General features: G+C 50.2%; 1 protein-coding gene across 11 annotated transcripts in view; it reads right to left on the bottom strand.

Annotated features, from left to right (window-relative positions):
* LOC148675060 (uncharacterized) overlaps window positions 1–18,245 on the bottom strand; it is a 42,728-nt gene that overhangs the window by 8,890 nt on the left and 15,593 nt on the right. For all 11 annotated transcript variants that reach the window (XM_088625978.1, XM_088625980.1, XM_088625977.1 and 8 more), the window contains 8 exons: window positions 17,897–18,050; window positions 16,299–16,451; window positions 15,242–15,374; window positions 14,373–14,478; window positions 11,003–11,238; window positions 2,674–2,832; window positions 2,254–2,371; window positions 1,700–1,794 (listed from right to left, as the gene is read on the bottom strand). In XM_088625978.1, the coding sequence (XP_088482104.1) occupies window positions 1,700–1,794; window positions 2,254–2,371; window positions 2,674–2,832; window positions 11,003–11,238; window positions 14,373–14,478; window positions 15,242–15,374; window positions 16,299–16,451; window positions 17,897–18,050 (1,154 nt within the window). The remainder of the gene's footprint in view (window positions 1–1,699; window positions 1,795–2,253; window positions 2,372–2,673; window positions 2,833–11,002; window positions 11,239–14,372; window positions 14,479–15,241; window positions 15,375–16,298; window positions 16,452–17,896; window positions 18,051–18,245) is intronic.

The raw sequence follows: 18,245 nt of genomic DNA, 5'->3' as shown, positions 1-18,245 counted from the left end.
GGGACTGTAGCTCCTATTGTAACAGGACTGTTCTACTGTACTGGGACTGTAGCTCCTACTGTAACAGGACTCTTCTACTGTACTGGGACTGTAGCTCCTATTGGAACAGGACTGATCTACTGTACTGGGACTGCAGCTCCTATTGTAACAGGACTGATCTACTGCACTGGGACTGTAGCTTCTATTGTAACAGGACTGTTCTACTGTACTGGGACTGTAGCTCCTATTGTAACAGGACTGTTCTACTGTACTGGGACTGTAGCTCCTATTGTAACAGACTGTTCTACTGCACTGGGACTGTAGCCCCTATTGTAACAGGACTGATCTACTGTACTGGGACTGTAGCTCCTATTGTAACAGGACTGTTCTACTGTACTGGGACTGTAGCCCCTATTGTAACAGGACTGTTCTACTGCACTGGGACTGTAGCTCCTATTGTAACAGACTGTTCTACTGCACTGGGACTGTAGCTCCTATTGTAACAGGACTGTTCTACTGCACTGGGACTGTAGCCCCTATTGTAACAGGACTGATCTACTGAACTGGGACTGTAGCTCCTACTGTAACAGGACTGTTCTACTGTACTGGGACTGTAGCTCCTATTGTAATAGGACTGCTCTACTGTACTGGGACTGTAGCTCCTACTGTAACAGGACTCTTCTACTGTACTGGGACTGTAGCTCCTATTGGAACAGGACTGATCTACTGTACTGGGACTGTAGCTCCTATTGTAACAGGACTGATCTACTGTACTGGGACTGTAGCTCCTATTGTAACAGGACTGTTCTACTGTACTGGGACTGTAGCCCCTATTGTAACAGGACTGTTCTACTGTACTGAGACTGTAGCTCCTACTGTAACAGGACTCTTCTACTGTACTGGGACTGTAGCTCCTATTGGAACAGGACTGATCTACTGTACTGGGACTGTAGCTCCTATTGTAACAGGACTGATCTACTGTACTGGGACTGTAGCTCCTATTGTAACAGGACTGTTCTACTGTACTGGGACTGTAGCTCCTATTGTAACAGGACTGTTCTACTGCACTGGGACTGTAGCCCCTATTGTAACAGGACTGATCTACTGAACTGGGACTGTAGCTCCTACTGTAACAGGACTGTTCTACTGTACTGGGACTGTAGCTCCTATTGTAACAGGACTGCTCTACTGTACTGGGACTGTAGCTCCTATTGTAACAGGACTGTTCTACTGCACTGGGACTGTAGCTCCTATTGTAACAGGATTGTTCTACTGTACTGGGACTGTAGCTCCTATTGTAACAGGACTGTTCTACTGTACTGGGACTGTAGCCCCTATTGTAACAGGACTGTTCTACTGCACTGGGACTGTAGCTCCTATTGTAACAGGACTGATCTACTGCACTGGGACTGTAGCTCCTATTGTAACAGGACTGATCTACTGCACTGGGACTGTAGCCCCTATTGTAACATCACTCTGCTCTCCTCCCCACTGAGAGCTGGTGTGTGGGGAGCGTTCTGTTGCACTTTGGCTGCTGTAGCATCATCCAGGTGGGAACTGCAAATTTGTGGTGATGGAGGGGAGTCCCCATTACCTGTTAAGCGCTTTGAGTGGAGTGTCCAGAAAAGCATTTTATATGTGTAAGGATAATAATAATAATAATTTGTCGGTTGACTGACTCAGTGGGTTCTTGAGCGATGAAGGAAGTGTGCGCTCTTACCCTGCAGCAGAGCTCAGCACATTTGTTGTAACGCTAACCCGGGGCGACCTATGACCTCGTGCCCAGGGAGGCTCTGCCACACTGCCCCTTGTGACCTGCAGGAGAGACAGGAGAACCGGGGAACACCGCCATTGTGTGGAATATCAGTGTGATGTATTATAAGCACCAGTGCCTTGTCTAGACTCCAGACAACGTTACATTATCTAGTGAGAGTTAAGGGTGAGAAGAGGACAAGAGGAGGGCATGGTCACTCAGAGGGGTGAGAGGAGGGCACACATACAGAGGGGTGAGAGGAGGGCATGGTCATACAGAGGGGTGAGAGGAGGGCACACATACAGAGGGGTGAGAGGAGGGCACACATACAGAGGGGTGAGAGGAGGGCATGGTCATACAGAGGGGTGAGAGGAGGGCATGATCATACAGAGGGGTGAGAGGAGGGCATGGTCACTTGTTGATCAGTGTTGGAGCACAGGGAGTTCAGACAGGGTGGGATCTCAAGAGGAGCGTGCCAGTAACCTGGGAACCCCAGCACTCACCAGCCACACCACACTGACCTGCTGCTGAAAGGAGGTGGACAGGAAGTGCAGGTCATGGGTGGACAGGAAACGCTGGGCCAGGAGGTCAAACTCAGGGTGAGAGATAAGGAGAGACAGCATCCTGCGTCCATAGAACCTGCACAGCACACACAGATAGCACTGTCACACTGACCTCCTGACACACCCACAGATTACACACTGACACACAAAAACAACGCACAAAACACAAACTCCTGCTCTGCTGGTGAAGAACATACTGTGCAGATTAATTTACTGAGCTCCGTTCTGGATGGTTGGCTGATTGTCAGAGCAAATGAGAAATCAGCTGATGAACTGGTCTTGCCAGGTGGATAAGATAGCAGACAATCCCTCTGACTGGTATTTCCGATCGACAGAGCAGATAAACGTGACGGACCGGTCTCAGTGCATGGCTCTCACCGGGTGTCCTGCTGGGCGTCCTGCGCCAGTCGGACCAGCGCGAGGAGCAGCTGCTCCTGTCCTGCCCCCCCGGCCGCGAGCGCTGGCTCCGCCCCCTCTCGCTCCAGGACCAGCGCCATCATCTCCGCGGCACAGCAGCGGGAGGCGGGGTTTCGGTGACTGCGGGGCAGGAACGCACTGGGCTGAGAGACTGAGAGACTGAGACACGCGCCGCAGTGCCCAGCTGGCCGTGCCAACACGGGCAGCCCAGCGTCGGTGCGCACAGAGAGGGGTGAGGGACACAGAGCACAACCCGGGGAGAGAGGAAAGGCTGGGGAGGGTGTGAGAGGAAGGAATTTCAACTCCAGACAGCAGCTGACAGAGAGGCAGTAGATTACAGTATACATACTGCAGCTCAGAACCATAGAGCACAGTACAGTACGCTACTGAAGCTACAGTCCAGTATAGCACACTACTGAAGCTACAGTCCAGAATAGTACACTACTGAAGCTACAGTCCAATATAGTACACTACTGAAGCTACAGTCCAGTATAGCACACTACTGAAGCTACAGTCCAATATAGTACACTACTGAAGCTACAGTCCAGTATAGCACACTACTGAAGCTACAGTCCAGAATAGTACACTACTGAAGCTACAGTCCAGAATAGTACACTACTGAAGCTACAGTCCAGTATAGTACACTACTGAAGCTACAGTCCAATATAGCACACTACTGAAGCTACAGTCCAGTATAGCACACTACTGAAGCTACAGTCCAGTATAGCACACTACTGAAGCTACAGTCCAATATAGTACACTACTGAAGCTACAGTCCAGTATAGCACACTACTGAAGCTACAGTCCAGAATAGTACACTACTGAAGCTACAGTCCAGAATAGTACACTACTGAAGCTACAGTCCAGTATAGTACACTACTGAAGCTACAGTCCAGTATAGTACACTACTGAAGCTACAGTCCAGTATAGTACACTACTGAAGCTACAGTCCAGTATAGCACACTACTGAAGCTACAGTCCAGTATAGTACACTACTGAAGCTACAGTCCAATATAGTACACTACTGAAGCTACAGTCCAGTATAGCACACTACTGAAGCTACAGTCCAGAATAGTACACTACTGAAGCTACAGTCCAGTATAGTACACTACTGAAGCTACAGTCCAGTATAGTACACTACTGAAGCTACAGTCCAATATAGCACACTACTGAAGCTACAGTCCAGTATAGCACACTACTGAAGCTACAGCCCAGTATAGCACACTACTGAAGCTACAGTCCAGTGTAGCACACTACTGAAGCTACAGTCCAGTATAGCACACTACTGAAGCTACAGTCCAGTATAGCACACTACTGAAGCTACAGTCCAGTATAGCACACTACTGAAGCTACAGTCCAGTATAGTACACTACTGAAGCTACAGTCCAGTATAGCACACTACTGAAGCTACAGTCCAGTATAGCACACTACTGAAGCTACAGTCCAGTATAGCACACTACTGAAGCTACAGTCCAGTATAGCACACTACTGAAACTACAGTCCAGTATAGCACACTACTGAAGCTACAGTCCAGTATAGTACACTACTGAAGCTACAGTCCAGTATAGTACACTACTGAAGCTACAGTCCAGTATAGCACACTACTGAAGCTACAGTCCAGTATAGCACACTACTGAAGCTACAGTCCAGTATAGCACACTACTGAAGCTACAGTCCAGTATAGCACACTACTGAAACTACAGTCCAGTATAGTACACTACTGAAGCTACAGTCCAGTATAGCACACTACTGAAGCTACAGTCCAGTATAGCACACTACTGAAGCTACAGTCCAATATAGTACACTACTGAAGCTACAGTCCAGTATAGCACACTACTGAAGCTACAGTCCAGAATAGTACACTACTGAAGCTACAGTCCAGAATAGTACACTACTGAAGCTACAGTCCAGTATAGTACACTACTGAAGCTACAGTCCAATATAGTACACTACTGAAGCTACAGTCCAGTATAGCACACTACTGAAGCTACAGTCCAGAATAGTACACTACTGAAGCTACAGTCCAATATAGTACACTACTGAAGCTACAGTCCAGTATAGTACACTACTGAAGCTACAGTCCAGTACAGCACACTACTGAAGCTACAGTCCAGTATAGTACACTACTGAAGCTACAGTCCAGTATAGCACACTACTGAAGCTACAGTCCAGTATAGTACACTACTGAAGCTACAGTCCAATATAGTACACTACTGAAGCTACAGTCCAGTATAGCACACTACTGAAGCTACAGTCCAGAATAGTACACTACTGAAGCTACAGTCCAGTATAGTACACTACTGAAGCTACAGTCCAGTATAGTACACTACTGAAGCTACAGTCCAATATAGCACACTACTGAAGCTACAGTCCAGTATAGCACACTACTGAAGCTACAGCCCAGTATAGCACACTACTGAAGCTACAGTCCAGTATAGCACACTACTGAAGCTACAGTCCAGTGTAGCACACTACTGAAGCTACAGTCCAGTATAGCACACTACTGAAGCTACAGTCCAGTATAGCACACTACTGAAGCTACAGTCCAGTATAGCACACTACTGAAGCTACAGTCCAGTATAGTACACTACTGAAGCTACAGTCCAGTATAGCACACTACTGAAGCTACAGTCCAGTATAGCACACTACTGAAGCTACAGTCCAGTATAGCACACTACTGAAGCTACAGTCCAGTATAGTACACTACTGAAACTACAGTCCAGTATAGCACACTACTGAAGCTACAGTCCAGTATAGTACACTACTGAAGCTACAGTCCAGTATAGTACACTACTGAAGCTACAGTCCAGTATAGCACACTACTGAAGCTACAGTCCAGTATAGCACACTACTGAAGCTACAGTCCAGTATAGCACACTACTGAAACTACAGTCCAGTATAGCACACTACTGAAGCTACAGTCCAGTATAGCACACTACTGAAGCTACAGTCCAGTATAGCACACTACTGAAGCTACAGTCCAGTATAGCACACTACTGAAGCTACAGTCCAGTATAGCACACTACTGAAACTACAGTCCAGTATAGTACACTACTGAAGCTACAGTCCAGTATAGCACACTACTGAAGCTACAGTCCAGTATAGCACACTACTGAAGCTACAGTCCAGTATAGCACACTACTGAAGCTACAGTCCAATATAGTACACTACTGAAGCTACAGTCCAGTATAGCACACTACTGAAGCTACAGTCCAGAATAGTACACTACTGAAGCTACAGTCCAGAATAGTACACTACTGAAGCTACAGTCCAGTATAGTACACTACTGAAGCTACAGTCCAATATAGTACACTACTGAAGCTACAGTCCAGTATAGCACACTACTGAAGCTACAGTCCAGAATAGTACACTACTGAAGCTACAGTCCAATATAGTACACTACTGAAGCTACAGTCCAGTATAGTACACTACTGAAGCTACAGTCCAGTACAGCACACTACTGAAGCTACAGTCCAGTATAGTACACTACTGAAGCTACAGTCCAGTATAGCACACTACTGAAGCTACAGTCCAGTATAGTACACTACTGAAGCTACAGTCCAATATAGTACACTACTGAAGCTACAGTCCAGTATAGCACACTACTGAAGCTACAGTCCAGAATAGTACACTACTGAAGCTACAGTCCAGTATAGTACACTACTGAAGCTACAGTCCAGTATAGTACACTACTGAAGCTACAGTCCAATATAGCACACTACTGAAGCTACAGTCCAGTATAGCACACTACTGAAGCTACAGCCCAGTATAGCACACTACTGAAGCTACAGTCCAGTATAGCACACTACTGAAGCTACAGTCCAGTGTAGCACACTACTGAAGCTACAGTCCAGTATAGCACACTACTGAAGCTACAGTCCAGTATAGCACACTACTGAAGCTACAGTCCAGTATAGTACACTACTGAAGCTACAGTCCAGTATAGCACACTACTGAAGCTACAGTCCAGTATAGCACACTACTGAAGCTACAGTCCAATATAGCACACTACTGAAGCTACAGTCCAGTATAGTACACTACTGAAGCTACAGTCCAGTATAGTACACTACTGAAGCTACAGTCCAGTATAGCACACTACTGAAGCTACAGTCCAGTATAGCACACTACTGAAGCTACAGTCCAGTATAGTACACTACTGAAACTACAGTCCAGTATAGTACACTACTGAAACTACAGTCCAGTATAGCACACTACTGAAGCTACAGTCCAGTATAGTACACTACTGAAGCTACAGTCCAGTATAGTACACTACTGAAGCTACAGTCCAGTATAGCACACTACTGAAGCTACAGTCCAGTATAGTACACTACTGAAGCTACAGTCCAGTATAGCACACTACTGAAGCTACAGTCCAGTATAGTACACTACTGAAGCTACAGTCCAGAATAGTACACTACTGAAGCTACAGTCCAGTATAGCACACTACTGAAGCTACAGTCCAGAATAGTACACTACTGAAGCTACAGTCCAGTATAGTACACTACTGAAGCTACAGTCCAGTATAGTACACTACTGAAGCTACAGTCCAATATAGCACACTACTGAAGCTACAGTCCAGTATAGCACACTACTGAAGCTACAGCCCAGTATAGCACACTACTGAAGCTACAGTCCAGTATAGCACACTACTGAAGCTACAGTCCAGTATAGTACACTACTGAAGCTACAGTCCAGTATAGCACACTACTGAAGCTACAGTCCAGTATAGCACACTACTGAAGCTACAGTCCAGTATAGCACACTACTGAAGCTACAGTCCAGTGTAGCACACTACTGAAACTACAGTCCAGTATAGCACACTACTGAAGCTACAGTCCAGTATAGTACACTACTGAAGCTACAGTCCAGTATAGTACACTACTGAAGCTACAGTCCAGTATAGCACACTACTGAAGCTACAGTCCAGTATAGCACACTACTGAAACTACAGTCCAGTATAGCACACTACTGAAGCTACAGTCCAGTATAGTACACTACTGAAGCTACAGTCCAGTATAGCACACTACTGAAGCTACAGTCCAGTATAGCACACTACTGAAACTACAGTCCAGTATAGCACACTACTGAAGCTACAGTCCAGTATAGCACACTACTGAAGCTACAGTCCAGTATAGCACACTACTGAAGCTACAGTCCAGTATAGCACACTACTGAAGCTACAGTCCAGTACAGCACACTACTGAAACTACAGTCCAGTATAGCACACTACTGAAGCTACAGTCCAGTATAGTACACTACTGAAGCTACAGTCCAGTATAGCACACTACTGAAGCTACAGTCCAGTATAGTACACTACTGAAGCTACAGTCCAGTATAGTACACTACTGAAGCTACAGTCCAGTATAGCACACTACTGAAGCTACAGTCCAGTATAGCACACTACTGAAGCTACAGTCCAGTATAGCACACTACTGAAACTACAGTCCAGTATAGCACACTACTGAAGCTACAGTCCAGTATAGTACACTACTGAAGCTACAGTCCAGTATAGCACACTACTGAAGCTACAGTCCAGTATAGTACACTACTGAAGCTACAGTCCAGTATAGTACACTACTGAAGCTACAGTCCAGTATAGCACACTACTGAAGCTACAGTCCAGTGTAGTACACTACTGAAGCTACAGTCCAGTATAGCACACTACTGAAGCTACAGTCCAGTATAGTACACTACTGAAGCTACAGTCCAGTATAGTACACTACTGAAGCTACAGTCCAGTATAGCACACTACTGAAGCTACAGTCCAGTATAGTACACTACTGAAGCTACAGTCCAGTATAGCACACTACTGAAGCTACCGTCCAGTATAGTACACTACTGAAGCTACAGTCCAGTATAGTACACTACTGAAACTACAGTCCAGTATAGTACACTACTGAAGCTACAGTCCAGTACAGCACACTACTGAAACTACAGTCCAGTATAGCACACTACTGAAGCTACAGTCCAGTATAGTACACTACTGAAGCTACAGTCCAGTATAGCACACTACTGAAGCTACCGTCCAGTATAGTACACTACTGAAGCTACAGTCCAGTATAGTACACTACTGAAACTACAGTCCAGTATAGTACACTACTGAAGCTACAGTCCAGTACAGCACACTACTGAAACTACAGTCCAGTATAGTACACTACTGAAGCTACAGTCCAGTATAGTACACTACTGAAGCTACAGTCCAGTATAGGACACTACTGAAGCTACAGTCCAGTATAGCACACTACTGAAGCTACAGTCCAGTATAGTACACTACTGAAGCTACAGTCCAGTATAGCACACTACTGAAGCTACAGTCCAGTATAGCACACTACTGAAGCTACAGTCCAGTATAGCACACTACTGAAGCTACAGTCCAGTGTAGCACACTACTGAAACTACAGTCCAGTATAGCACACTACTGAAGCTACAGTCCAGTATAGTACACTACTGAAGCTACAGTCCAGTATAGTACACTACTGAAGCTACAGTCCAGTATAGCACACTACTGAAGCTACAGTCCAGTATAGCACACTACTGAAACTACAGTCCAGTATAGCACACTACTGAAGCTACAGTCCAGTATAGTACACTACTGAAGCTACAGTCCAGTATAGCACACTACTGAAGCTACAGTCCAGTATAGCACACTACTGAAACTACAGTCCAGTATAGCACACTACTGAAGCTACAGTCCAGTATAGCACACTACTGAAGCTACAGTCCAGTATAGCACACTACTGAAGCTACAGTCCAGTACAGCACACTACTGAAACTACAGTCCAGTATAGCACACTACTGAAGCTACAGTCCAGTATAGTACACTACTGAAGCTACAGTCCAGTATAGCACACTACTGAAGCTACAGTCCAGTATAGTACACTACTGAAGCTACAGTCCAGTATAGTACACTACTGAAGCTACAGTCCAGTATAGCACACTACTGAAGCTACAGTCCAGTATAGCACACTACTGAAGCTACAGTCCAGTATAGCACACTACTGAAACTACAGTCCAGTATAGCACACTACTGAAGCTACAGTCCAGTATAGTACACTACTGAAGCTACAGTCCAGTATAGCACACTACTGAAGCTACAGTCCAGTATAGTACACTACTGAAGCTACAGTCCAGTATAGTACACTACTGAAGCTACAGTCCAGTATAGCACACTACTGAAGCTACAGTCCAGTGTAGTACACTACTGAAGCTACAGTCCAGTATAGCACACTACTGAAGCTACAGTCCAGTATAGTACACTACTGAAGCTACAGTCCAGTATAGTACACTACTGAAGCTACAGTCCAGTATAGCACACTACTGAAGCTACAGTCCAGTATAGTACACTACTGAAGCTACAGTCCAGTATAGCACACTACTGAAGCTACCGTCCAGTATAGTACACTACTGAAGCTACAGTCCAGTATAGTACACTACTGAAACTACAGTCCAGTATAGTACACTACTGAAGCTACAGTCCAGTACAGCACACTACTGAAACTACAGTCCAGTATAGCACACTACTGAAGCTACAGTCCAGTATAGTACACTACTGAAGCTACAGTCCAGTATAGCACACTACTGAAGCTACCGTCCAGTATAGTACACTACTGAAGCTACAGTCCAGTATAGTACACTACTGAAACTACAGTCCAGTATAGTACACTACTGAAGCTACAGTCCAGTACAGCACACTACTGAAACTACAGTCCAGTATAGTACACTACTGAAGCTACAGTCCAATATAGTACACTACTGAAGCTACAGTCCAGTATAGCACACTACTGAAACTACAGTCCAGTATAGTACACTACTGAAGCTACAGTCCAGTATAGTACACTACTGAAGCTACAGTCCAGTATAGGACACTACTGAAGCTACAGTCCAGTATAGCACACTACTGAAGCTACAGTCCAGTACAGCACACTGCAGTCTGGTACAGAACTACATTACTGTGCAGTAAGGTACACTAGAGTGCAGTACGGTAACACTACAGTACACTACGGTGCAGTACGGTACACTTACACTACAGTACAGTATACGACAGTACACGACAGCACAGTAAAGTACACTACACGTGAGCGCTGTACAGTACACTCTGTCCTGTGAGCTGGGGTGCCTGTGACTCTGTAGTAGCAGCCGAAGTCATGGAGTCGTGCAGTATTCTCACACCACCATGGTTTTGCCTTGCGTTTCCCGGGTTTCTTTCTGGTTGTCCCTGCCGTGCCTCGCTGTGCCTCCCCTGTCGCCCCACTGTGCTGTAAGCACGCCTCAGATCTTCTCTGTCTCTCACCTGGCTCCGGTGCTGATGAGCGAGCCGAGCGCGCGGGCAGGGCTGGCGCCGCCCACCGCCGCCCGCAGCGCCCCCTGCGCCCCCTCCCTCAGGAACTCGCTGGAGTCGCCCGCCCGCAGCAGCAGCGCAGGCATCACCACCTCCAGCTCCCCATCCATGGCACTGCCCAGCGCCCCGCACACTGCCCCCAGCGCCCGCATCGCCGCCCGGGACACCCCGGAGCGCAGGCTGAGCACCTGGGAGAGACAGAGCCATGGCCTTCAGCACCCTGATCTGTCCAGATCACTCTCCCCGTAACCAGCAGGCTGAGCACCTGGGAGAGACAGAGCCATGGCCTTCAGCACCCTGATCTGTCCAGATCACTCTCCCCGTAACCAGCAGGCTGAGCACCTGGGAGAGACAGAGCGATGGCGTTCAGCACCCTGATCTGTCCAGATCACTCTCCCTGTAACCAGCAGGCTGAGCACCTGGGAGAGACAGAGCGATGGCGTTCAGCCCCCTGATCTGTCCAGATCACTCTCCCTGTAACCAGCAGGCTGAGCACCTGGGAGAGACAGAGCGATGGCGTTCAGCACCCTGATCTGTCCAGATCACTCTCCCCGTAACCAGCAGGCTGAGCACCTGGGAGAGACAGAGCGATGGCGTTCAGCACCCTGATCTGTCCAGATCACTCTCCCCGTAACCAGCAGGCTGAGCACCTGGGAGAGACAGAGCGATGGCGTTCAGCACCCTGATCTGTCCAGATCACTCTCCCTGTAACCAGCAGACTGAGCACCTGGGAGAGACGGAGCGATGGCGTTCAGCACCCTGATCTGTCCAGATCACTCTCCCTGTAACCAGCAGGCTGAGCACCTGGGAGAGACGGAGCGATGGCGTTCAGCACCCTGATCTGTCCAGATCACTCTCCCCGTAACCAGCAGGCTGAGCACCTGGGAGAGACAGAGCGATGGCGTTCAGCACCCTGATCTGTCCAGATCACTCTCCCCGTAACCAGCAGGCTGAGCACCTGGGAGAGACAGAGCGATGGCGTTCAGCACCCTGATCTGTCCAGATCACTCTCCCCGTAACCAGCAGGCTGAGCACCTGGGAGAGACAGAGCGATGGCGTTCAGCACCCTGATCTGTCCAGATCACTCTCCCCGTAACCAGCAGGCTGAGCACCTGGGAGAGACAGAGCGATGGCGTTCAGCACCCTGATCTGTCCAGATCACTCTCCCTGTAACCAGCAGGCTGAGCACCTGGGAGAGACAGAGCGATGGCGTTCAGCACCCTGATCTGTCCAGATCACTCTCCCTGTAACCAGCAGGCTGAGCACCTGGGAGAGACAGAGCCATGGCGTTCAGCACCCTGATCTGTCCAGATCACTCTCCCCGTAACCAGCAGGCTGAGCACCTGGGAGAGACAGAGCCATGGCGTTCAGCACCCTGATCTGTCCAGATCACTCTCCCCGTAACCAGCAGGCTGAGCACCTGGGAGAGACAGAGCGATGGCGTTCAGCACCCTGATCTGTCCAGATCACTCTCCCTGTAACCAGCAGGCTGAGCACCTGGGAGAGACAGAGCGATGGCGTTCAGCACCCTGATCTGTCCAGATCACTCTCCCTGTAACCAGCAGGCTGAGCACCTGGGAGAGACAGAGCGATGGCGTTCAGCACCCTGATCTGTCCAGATCACTCTCCCTGTAACCAGCAGGCTGAGCACCTGGGAGAGACAGAGCCATGGCGTTCAGCACCCTGATCTGTCCAGATCACTCTCCCTGTAACCAGCAGGCTGAGCACCTGGGAGAGACAGAGCCATGGCGTTCAGCACCCTGATCTGTCCAGATCACTCTCCCTGTAACCAGCAGGCTGAGCACCTGGGAGAGACAGAGCGATGGCGTTCAGCACCCTGATCTGTCCAGATCACTCTCCCTGTAACCAGCAGGCTGAGCACCTGGGAGAGACAGAGCGATGGCGTTCAGCACCCTGATCTGTCCAGATCACTCTCCCCGTAACCAGCAGGCTGAGCACCTGGGAGAGACAGAGCGATGGCGTTCAGCACCCTGATCTGTCCAGATCACTCTCCCCGTAACCAGCAGGCTGAGCACCTGGGAGAGACAGAGCGATGGCGTTCAGCACCCTGATCTGTCCAGATCACTCTCCCCGTAACCAGCAGGCTGAGCACCTGGGAGAGACAGAGCGATGGCGTTCAGCACCCTGATCTGTCCAGATCACTCTCCCTGTAACCAGCAGGCTGAGCACCTGGGAGAGACAGAGCCATGGCGTTCAGCACCCTGATCTGTCCAGATCACTCTCCCTGTAACCAGCAGGCTGAGCACCTGGGAGAGACAGAGCCATGGCGTTCAGCACCCTGATCTGTCCAGATCACTCTCCCTGTAACCAGCAGGCTGAGCACCTGGGAGAGACAGAGCCATGGCGTTCAGCACCCTGATCTGTCCAGATCACTCTCCCTGTAACCAGCAGGCTGAGCACCTGGGAGAGACAGAGCGATGGCGTTCAGCACCCTGATCTGTCCAGATCACTCTCCCCGTAACCAGCAGGCTGAGCACCTGGGAGAGACAGAGCGATGGCGTTCAGCACCCTGATCTGTCCAGATCACTCTCCCTGTAACCAGCAGGCTGAGCACCTGGGAGAGACAGAGCGATGGCGTTCAGCACCCTGATCTGTCCAGATCACTCTCCCTGTAACCAGCAGGCTGAGCACCTGGGAGAGACAGAGCCATGGCGTTCAGCACCCTGATCTGTCCAGATCACTCTCCCTGTAACCAGCAGGCTGAGCACCTGGGAGAGACAGAGCGATGGCGTTCAGCACCCTGATCTGTCCAGATCACTCTCCCCGTAACCAGCAGGCTGAGCACCTGGGAGAGACAGAGCGATGGCGTTCAGCACCCTGATCTGTCCAGATCACTCTCCCCGTAACCAGCAGGCTGAGCACCTGGGAGAGACAGAGCGATGGCGTTCAGCACCCTGATCTGTCCAGATCACTCTCCCTGTAACCAGCAGGCTGAGCACCTGGGAGAGACAGAGCGATGACGTTCAGCCCCCTGATCTGTCCAGATCACTCTCCCCGTAACCAGCAGGCTGAGCACCTGGGAGAGACAGAGCGATGACGTTCAGCCCCCTGATCTGTCCAGATCACTCTCCCTGTAACCAGCAGGCTGAGCACCTGGGAGAGACAGAGCCATGGCGTTCAGCACCCTGATCTGTCCAGATCACTCTCCCTGTAACCAGCAGGCTGAGCACCTGGGAGAGACAGAGCGATGGCGTTCAGCACCCTGATCTGTCCAGATCACTCTCCCTGTAACCAGCAGACCTGAACATCCTCTGTCCCCTGTCCCCCCCAGTATCCCTCTGTCTCCCTCTCCTCCCCTCACCTCTCGGGAGACCAGCTCTGTAAGCTGGTGCAGGCGAGTCCGCAGGGTGTCGGGGTGCCAGGCCGCCAGGGCACGCAGGGCAGACAGACTCTGCGTCTTCAGCTCCCTGGCAGAGACAGAGGAGGAGAGCTGAAGCAGCAGCTGGAGGGGTCGCCCACACTGCCAGAATATCAGACTGGAGATGAACAATTGTTAAAATAGAAAACGAAAACAACAACTTGTACTACGTTTCAAAGATTGTGCTGAGGGCACTTACATCCTGCACTCATTTGCTCTCATTCCGAAAAAGCACTAATAGTAAAAGAAGTGCAATCACGCAGAATGAGATCCCTCTCCGTGTGTCCATTGAGAGGTCTGGGCTCATCAGCATTTAGTCTTAAGGGGACAGAGTTCATCAGAAACATAATATAAAGAGGACAGACATCATGATCCTACAGGAGACGTGGTGTCAGGGACACATGGACACTCATTGTCCCCCGGGCTACAAGGAGATCATAGTGCCCTCTGTTAAAAAAAAAAACAAATCAGTCAGGGCAGAGATCCTGGGGGGATTATAGTCGGGTCCAGAGAGGAGTTCAGAGTCTCGTCCTCTGACTACAGCAATTGCATGAATGAATGACATTTTCCACAGTCTCCACACAGAGACCTGCCACTTCCAGGACCAGGAACTTGGAGCAGGAGAGAACGAGAGGGGTGGGAGTGATGGGACAAGAGGCTGTTCTGTCAGAAACTGCTCGGCACCTATTTTGTGTTGCAGTCCGGTCACTCTTTTTCTGCTCGGCCACATCCGAATGCACTCACAAACAGGACGGCACCTCTCCCGTGTCATTTCCTCGTCTGAGTGAGGCCCTGCACGGTACAATACTGACCAGTCCTCCCGCTGCAGGTCCCTCAGGGCCTGTGTCAGATGGAGCTCCGGGTTCGAGAGGGGGCGGGGCTCCTCAGCATCTGAGTCTCCACCTGTTTCCTGGGACATCTGGAACAGCCTGGACCCTGGCAGCACTGACACACAGACGGACACACACGCATCACACACTGCCCCATGGAGACCAGGAATCCCAGCTGGGATCACATAAGAGACCAGGTATCCCACTTGGGATTATGTAGGAGACTGGGAATCCCAGATGGGATAATACAGGAGATCAGACCAGGAATCCCAGGTGGGATCACGCAGAAGACCTGAAATCTCAGCTGGGATCACACAGAAGACCTGAAATCCCAGGTGGGATCACGCAGAAGACCTGAAATCTCAGCTGGGATCACACAGAAGACCTGGAATCTCAGCTGGGATCACACAGAAGACCTGGAATCTCAGCTGGGATCACACAGAAGACCTGGAATCCCAGGTGGGATCACACAGAAGACCTGAAATCTCAGCTGGGATCACACAGGAGACCTGGAATCTCAGCTGGGATCACACAGAAGACCTGGAATCTCAGCTGGGATCACACAGAAGACCTGGAATCTCAGCTGGGATCACACAGAAGACCTGGAATCCCAGGTGAAATCACACAGAAGACCTGAAATCTCAGCTGGGATCACACAGAAGACCTGGAATCTCAGCTGGGATCACACAGAAGACCTGGAATCCCAGGTGGGATCACACAGAAGACCTGAAATCTCAGCTGGGATCACACAGAAGACCTGGAATCTCAGCTGGGATCACACAGAAAACCTGGAATCTCAGCTGGGATCACACAGGAGACCAGGAATCCCAGTTGGGATCATGCAGGCAGCTGAAACAGCAGAGGTGGTCAGGCAGCAGGTCAGTAGTCCTATCTGTACTCTGGTGTCTTGGGTCTGATCCCTCTTGTGCAGAACAGAGTGAGGACTGGACAAGTGGATGACAGGTGGACGAAGAGAGATGACAGACAGACATGCAGGCAGAAGACTGATGGACAGACAGCCAGGCAGATGGACAGTTACCAGAGGAGTGTCTCCGGCGTGGGCTGGATAACGAGGGACAGTGGTGAGGCCGCAGGACTGCCACACTGGCGCGACGAGTGGGGCGGGGGGCCCGCAGGGGGGGCTCTCCTGGAGGCGAGTGGGCAGGAACGAGTGTGGAGGCTGTGCTGGACTCTGCAGGAGACACACTGTCTGTCACCAACACACATGAACTGGGATCCTCCTGGTCACAGGACTCCTGCCCTCTGCAGGAGACACACTGTCTGTCACCAACACACATGAACTGGGATCCTCCTGGTCTCTGCAGGAGACACACTGTCTGTCACCAACACACATGAACTGGGATCCTCCTGGTCTCTGCAGGAGACACACTGTCTGTCACCAACACACATGAACTGGGATCTTCCTGGTCTCTGCAGGAGACACACTGTCTGTCACCAACACACATGAACTGGGATCCTCCTGGTCTCTGCAGGAGACACACTGTCTGTCACCAACACACATGAACTGGGATCTTCCTGGTCACAGGACTCCTGCCCTCTGCAGGAGACACACTGTCTGTCACCAACACACATGAACTGGGATCCTCCTGGTCTCTGCAGGAGACACACTGTCTGTCACCAACACACATGAACTGGGATCCTCCTGGTCACAGGACTCCTGCCCTCTGCAGGAGACACACTGTCTGTCACCAACACACATGAACTGGGATCCTCCTGGTCTCTGCAGGAGACACACTGTCTGTCACCAACACACACGAACTGGGATCCTCCTGGTCTCTGCAGGAGACACACTGTCACCAACACACACGAACTGGGATCCTCCTGGTCACAGGACTGTGGCAGCCCGCCTTTGGAAGAGGTTGTAATAGCACTGGCCTCTGTCACTTGTGAATAGACACACTGGGTGGTAATTCGTTAATTAAATGAATGGTGCTGCAGTTACACACTCTCACACAGGATTAATTAGTGGATGTTTTGCAATAGAAAGAAGTTACTGGGGTGGGTGGGGGATGCTTTAGAGTTTTCCTGCTGCAAACCCAGTTTCTGATGTATAATTCTCCTCCTCCCCACCTCGCAACCTTTGTTCGTCTGACACTGGCCTCCTGTCTGTTCCCCAAGCCTGTAGACGTACCATGGATGACAAGGCCTTCTCCTGCTACTCCCCAGAGCTCTGGAATTCTATCCCCAGGGACAGCTGGGGGGTCACCTTCACTGAGCGCATTCAAACCCAGACTCAAAACCTCCTTCTTCAGACAGGTTTTTACTGATCTGGTGTCTGTGTCTAATTCTTGTGTCTTCTAGCTGTTTTTTAACATTTCCTATATCACACTTTGAGAAGCTACTTGTAAATAAAATGTATTGTTATATTAACCCCTCCTGGCCGGTCATGTGTTCAGATCCCTGGAGCCCTGTATGAGGGTGGGCTCATTAATCACTGTTATTAATGGACAATCAGGTCTGTCTGTGTCCAGTTTCTATGTCCAGGCATTAATCACTGATAACAGACACTGTGTCACGGCTGTGTCAGCCCTGCGGCTGGACGGGCGATGACCACGAAAGACGGCAGGTTCGGTCATTCGCGGCCCCACCTCAAGCCCAGCCCCCAGAAACTCCCACCTGCCAGCGCCGCGGGCGTCTCAGAGGGGCCAGAGCCCGGGCCGCAGCCGCCCTCGCTGTGCTCCTCCTGCTTCTGTCTCCTCCGCCTGTCCAGCTCCTTCCTCCACCGCTCGCGGACTTTCTTCCGCGCGGACTTGGACAGAGGCGCCGGGACCTGAGGGCGAGGGAGGCCGTCAGGACAGGAAGTGACCCAGACAAGGCGCTGCGTGGCTTCAGGCCGGCGATGGTGCCCCCAGGACTGGAAGCAGGAGGCTCAGGCACGCAGTGTGATTTAACAGCCTCAGCACCATGCAGCAGCTGGATCACAGGATGCGTGGATCACCAGGAGAGCGCCCCCTGCTGGTACAGC

This window comes from Lepisosteus platostomus, chromosome 3 (assembly GCF_059453375.1).
Source record: "Lepisosteus platostomus isolate fLepPlt1 chromosome 3, fLepPlt1.hap1, whole genome shotgun sequence".
NCBI lineage: Eukaryota > Metazoa > Chordata > Actinopteri > Semionotiformes > Lepisosteidae > Lepisosteus > Lepisosteus platostomus.
Note: the sequence above shows the minus strand (reverse complement) of the source record. Positions and strands in the feature narration are given on the sequence as shown.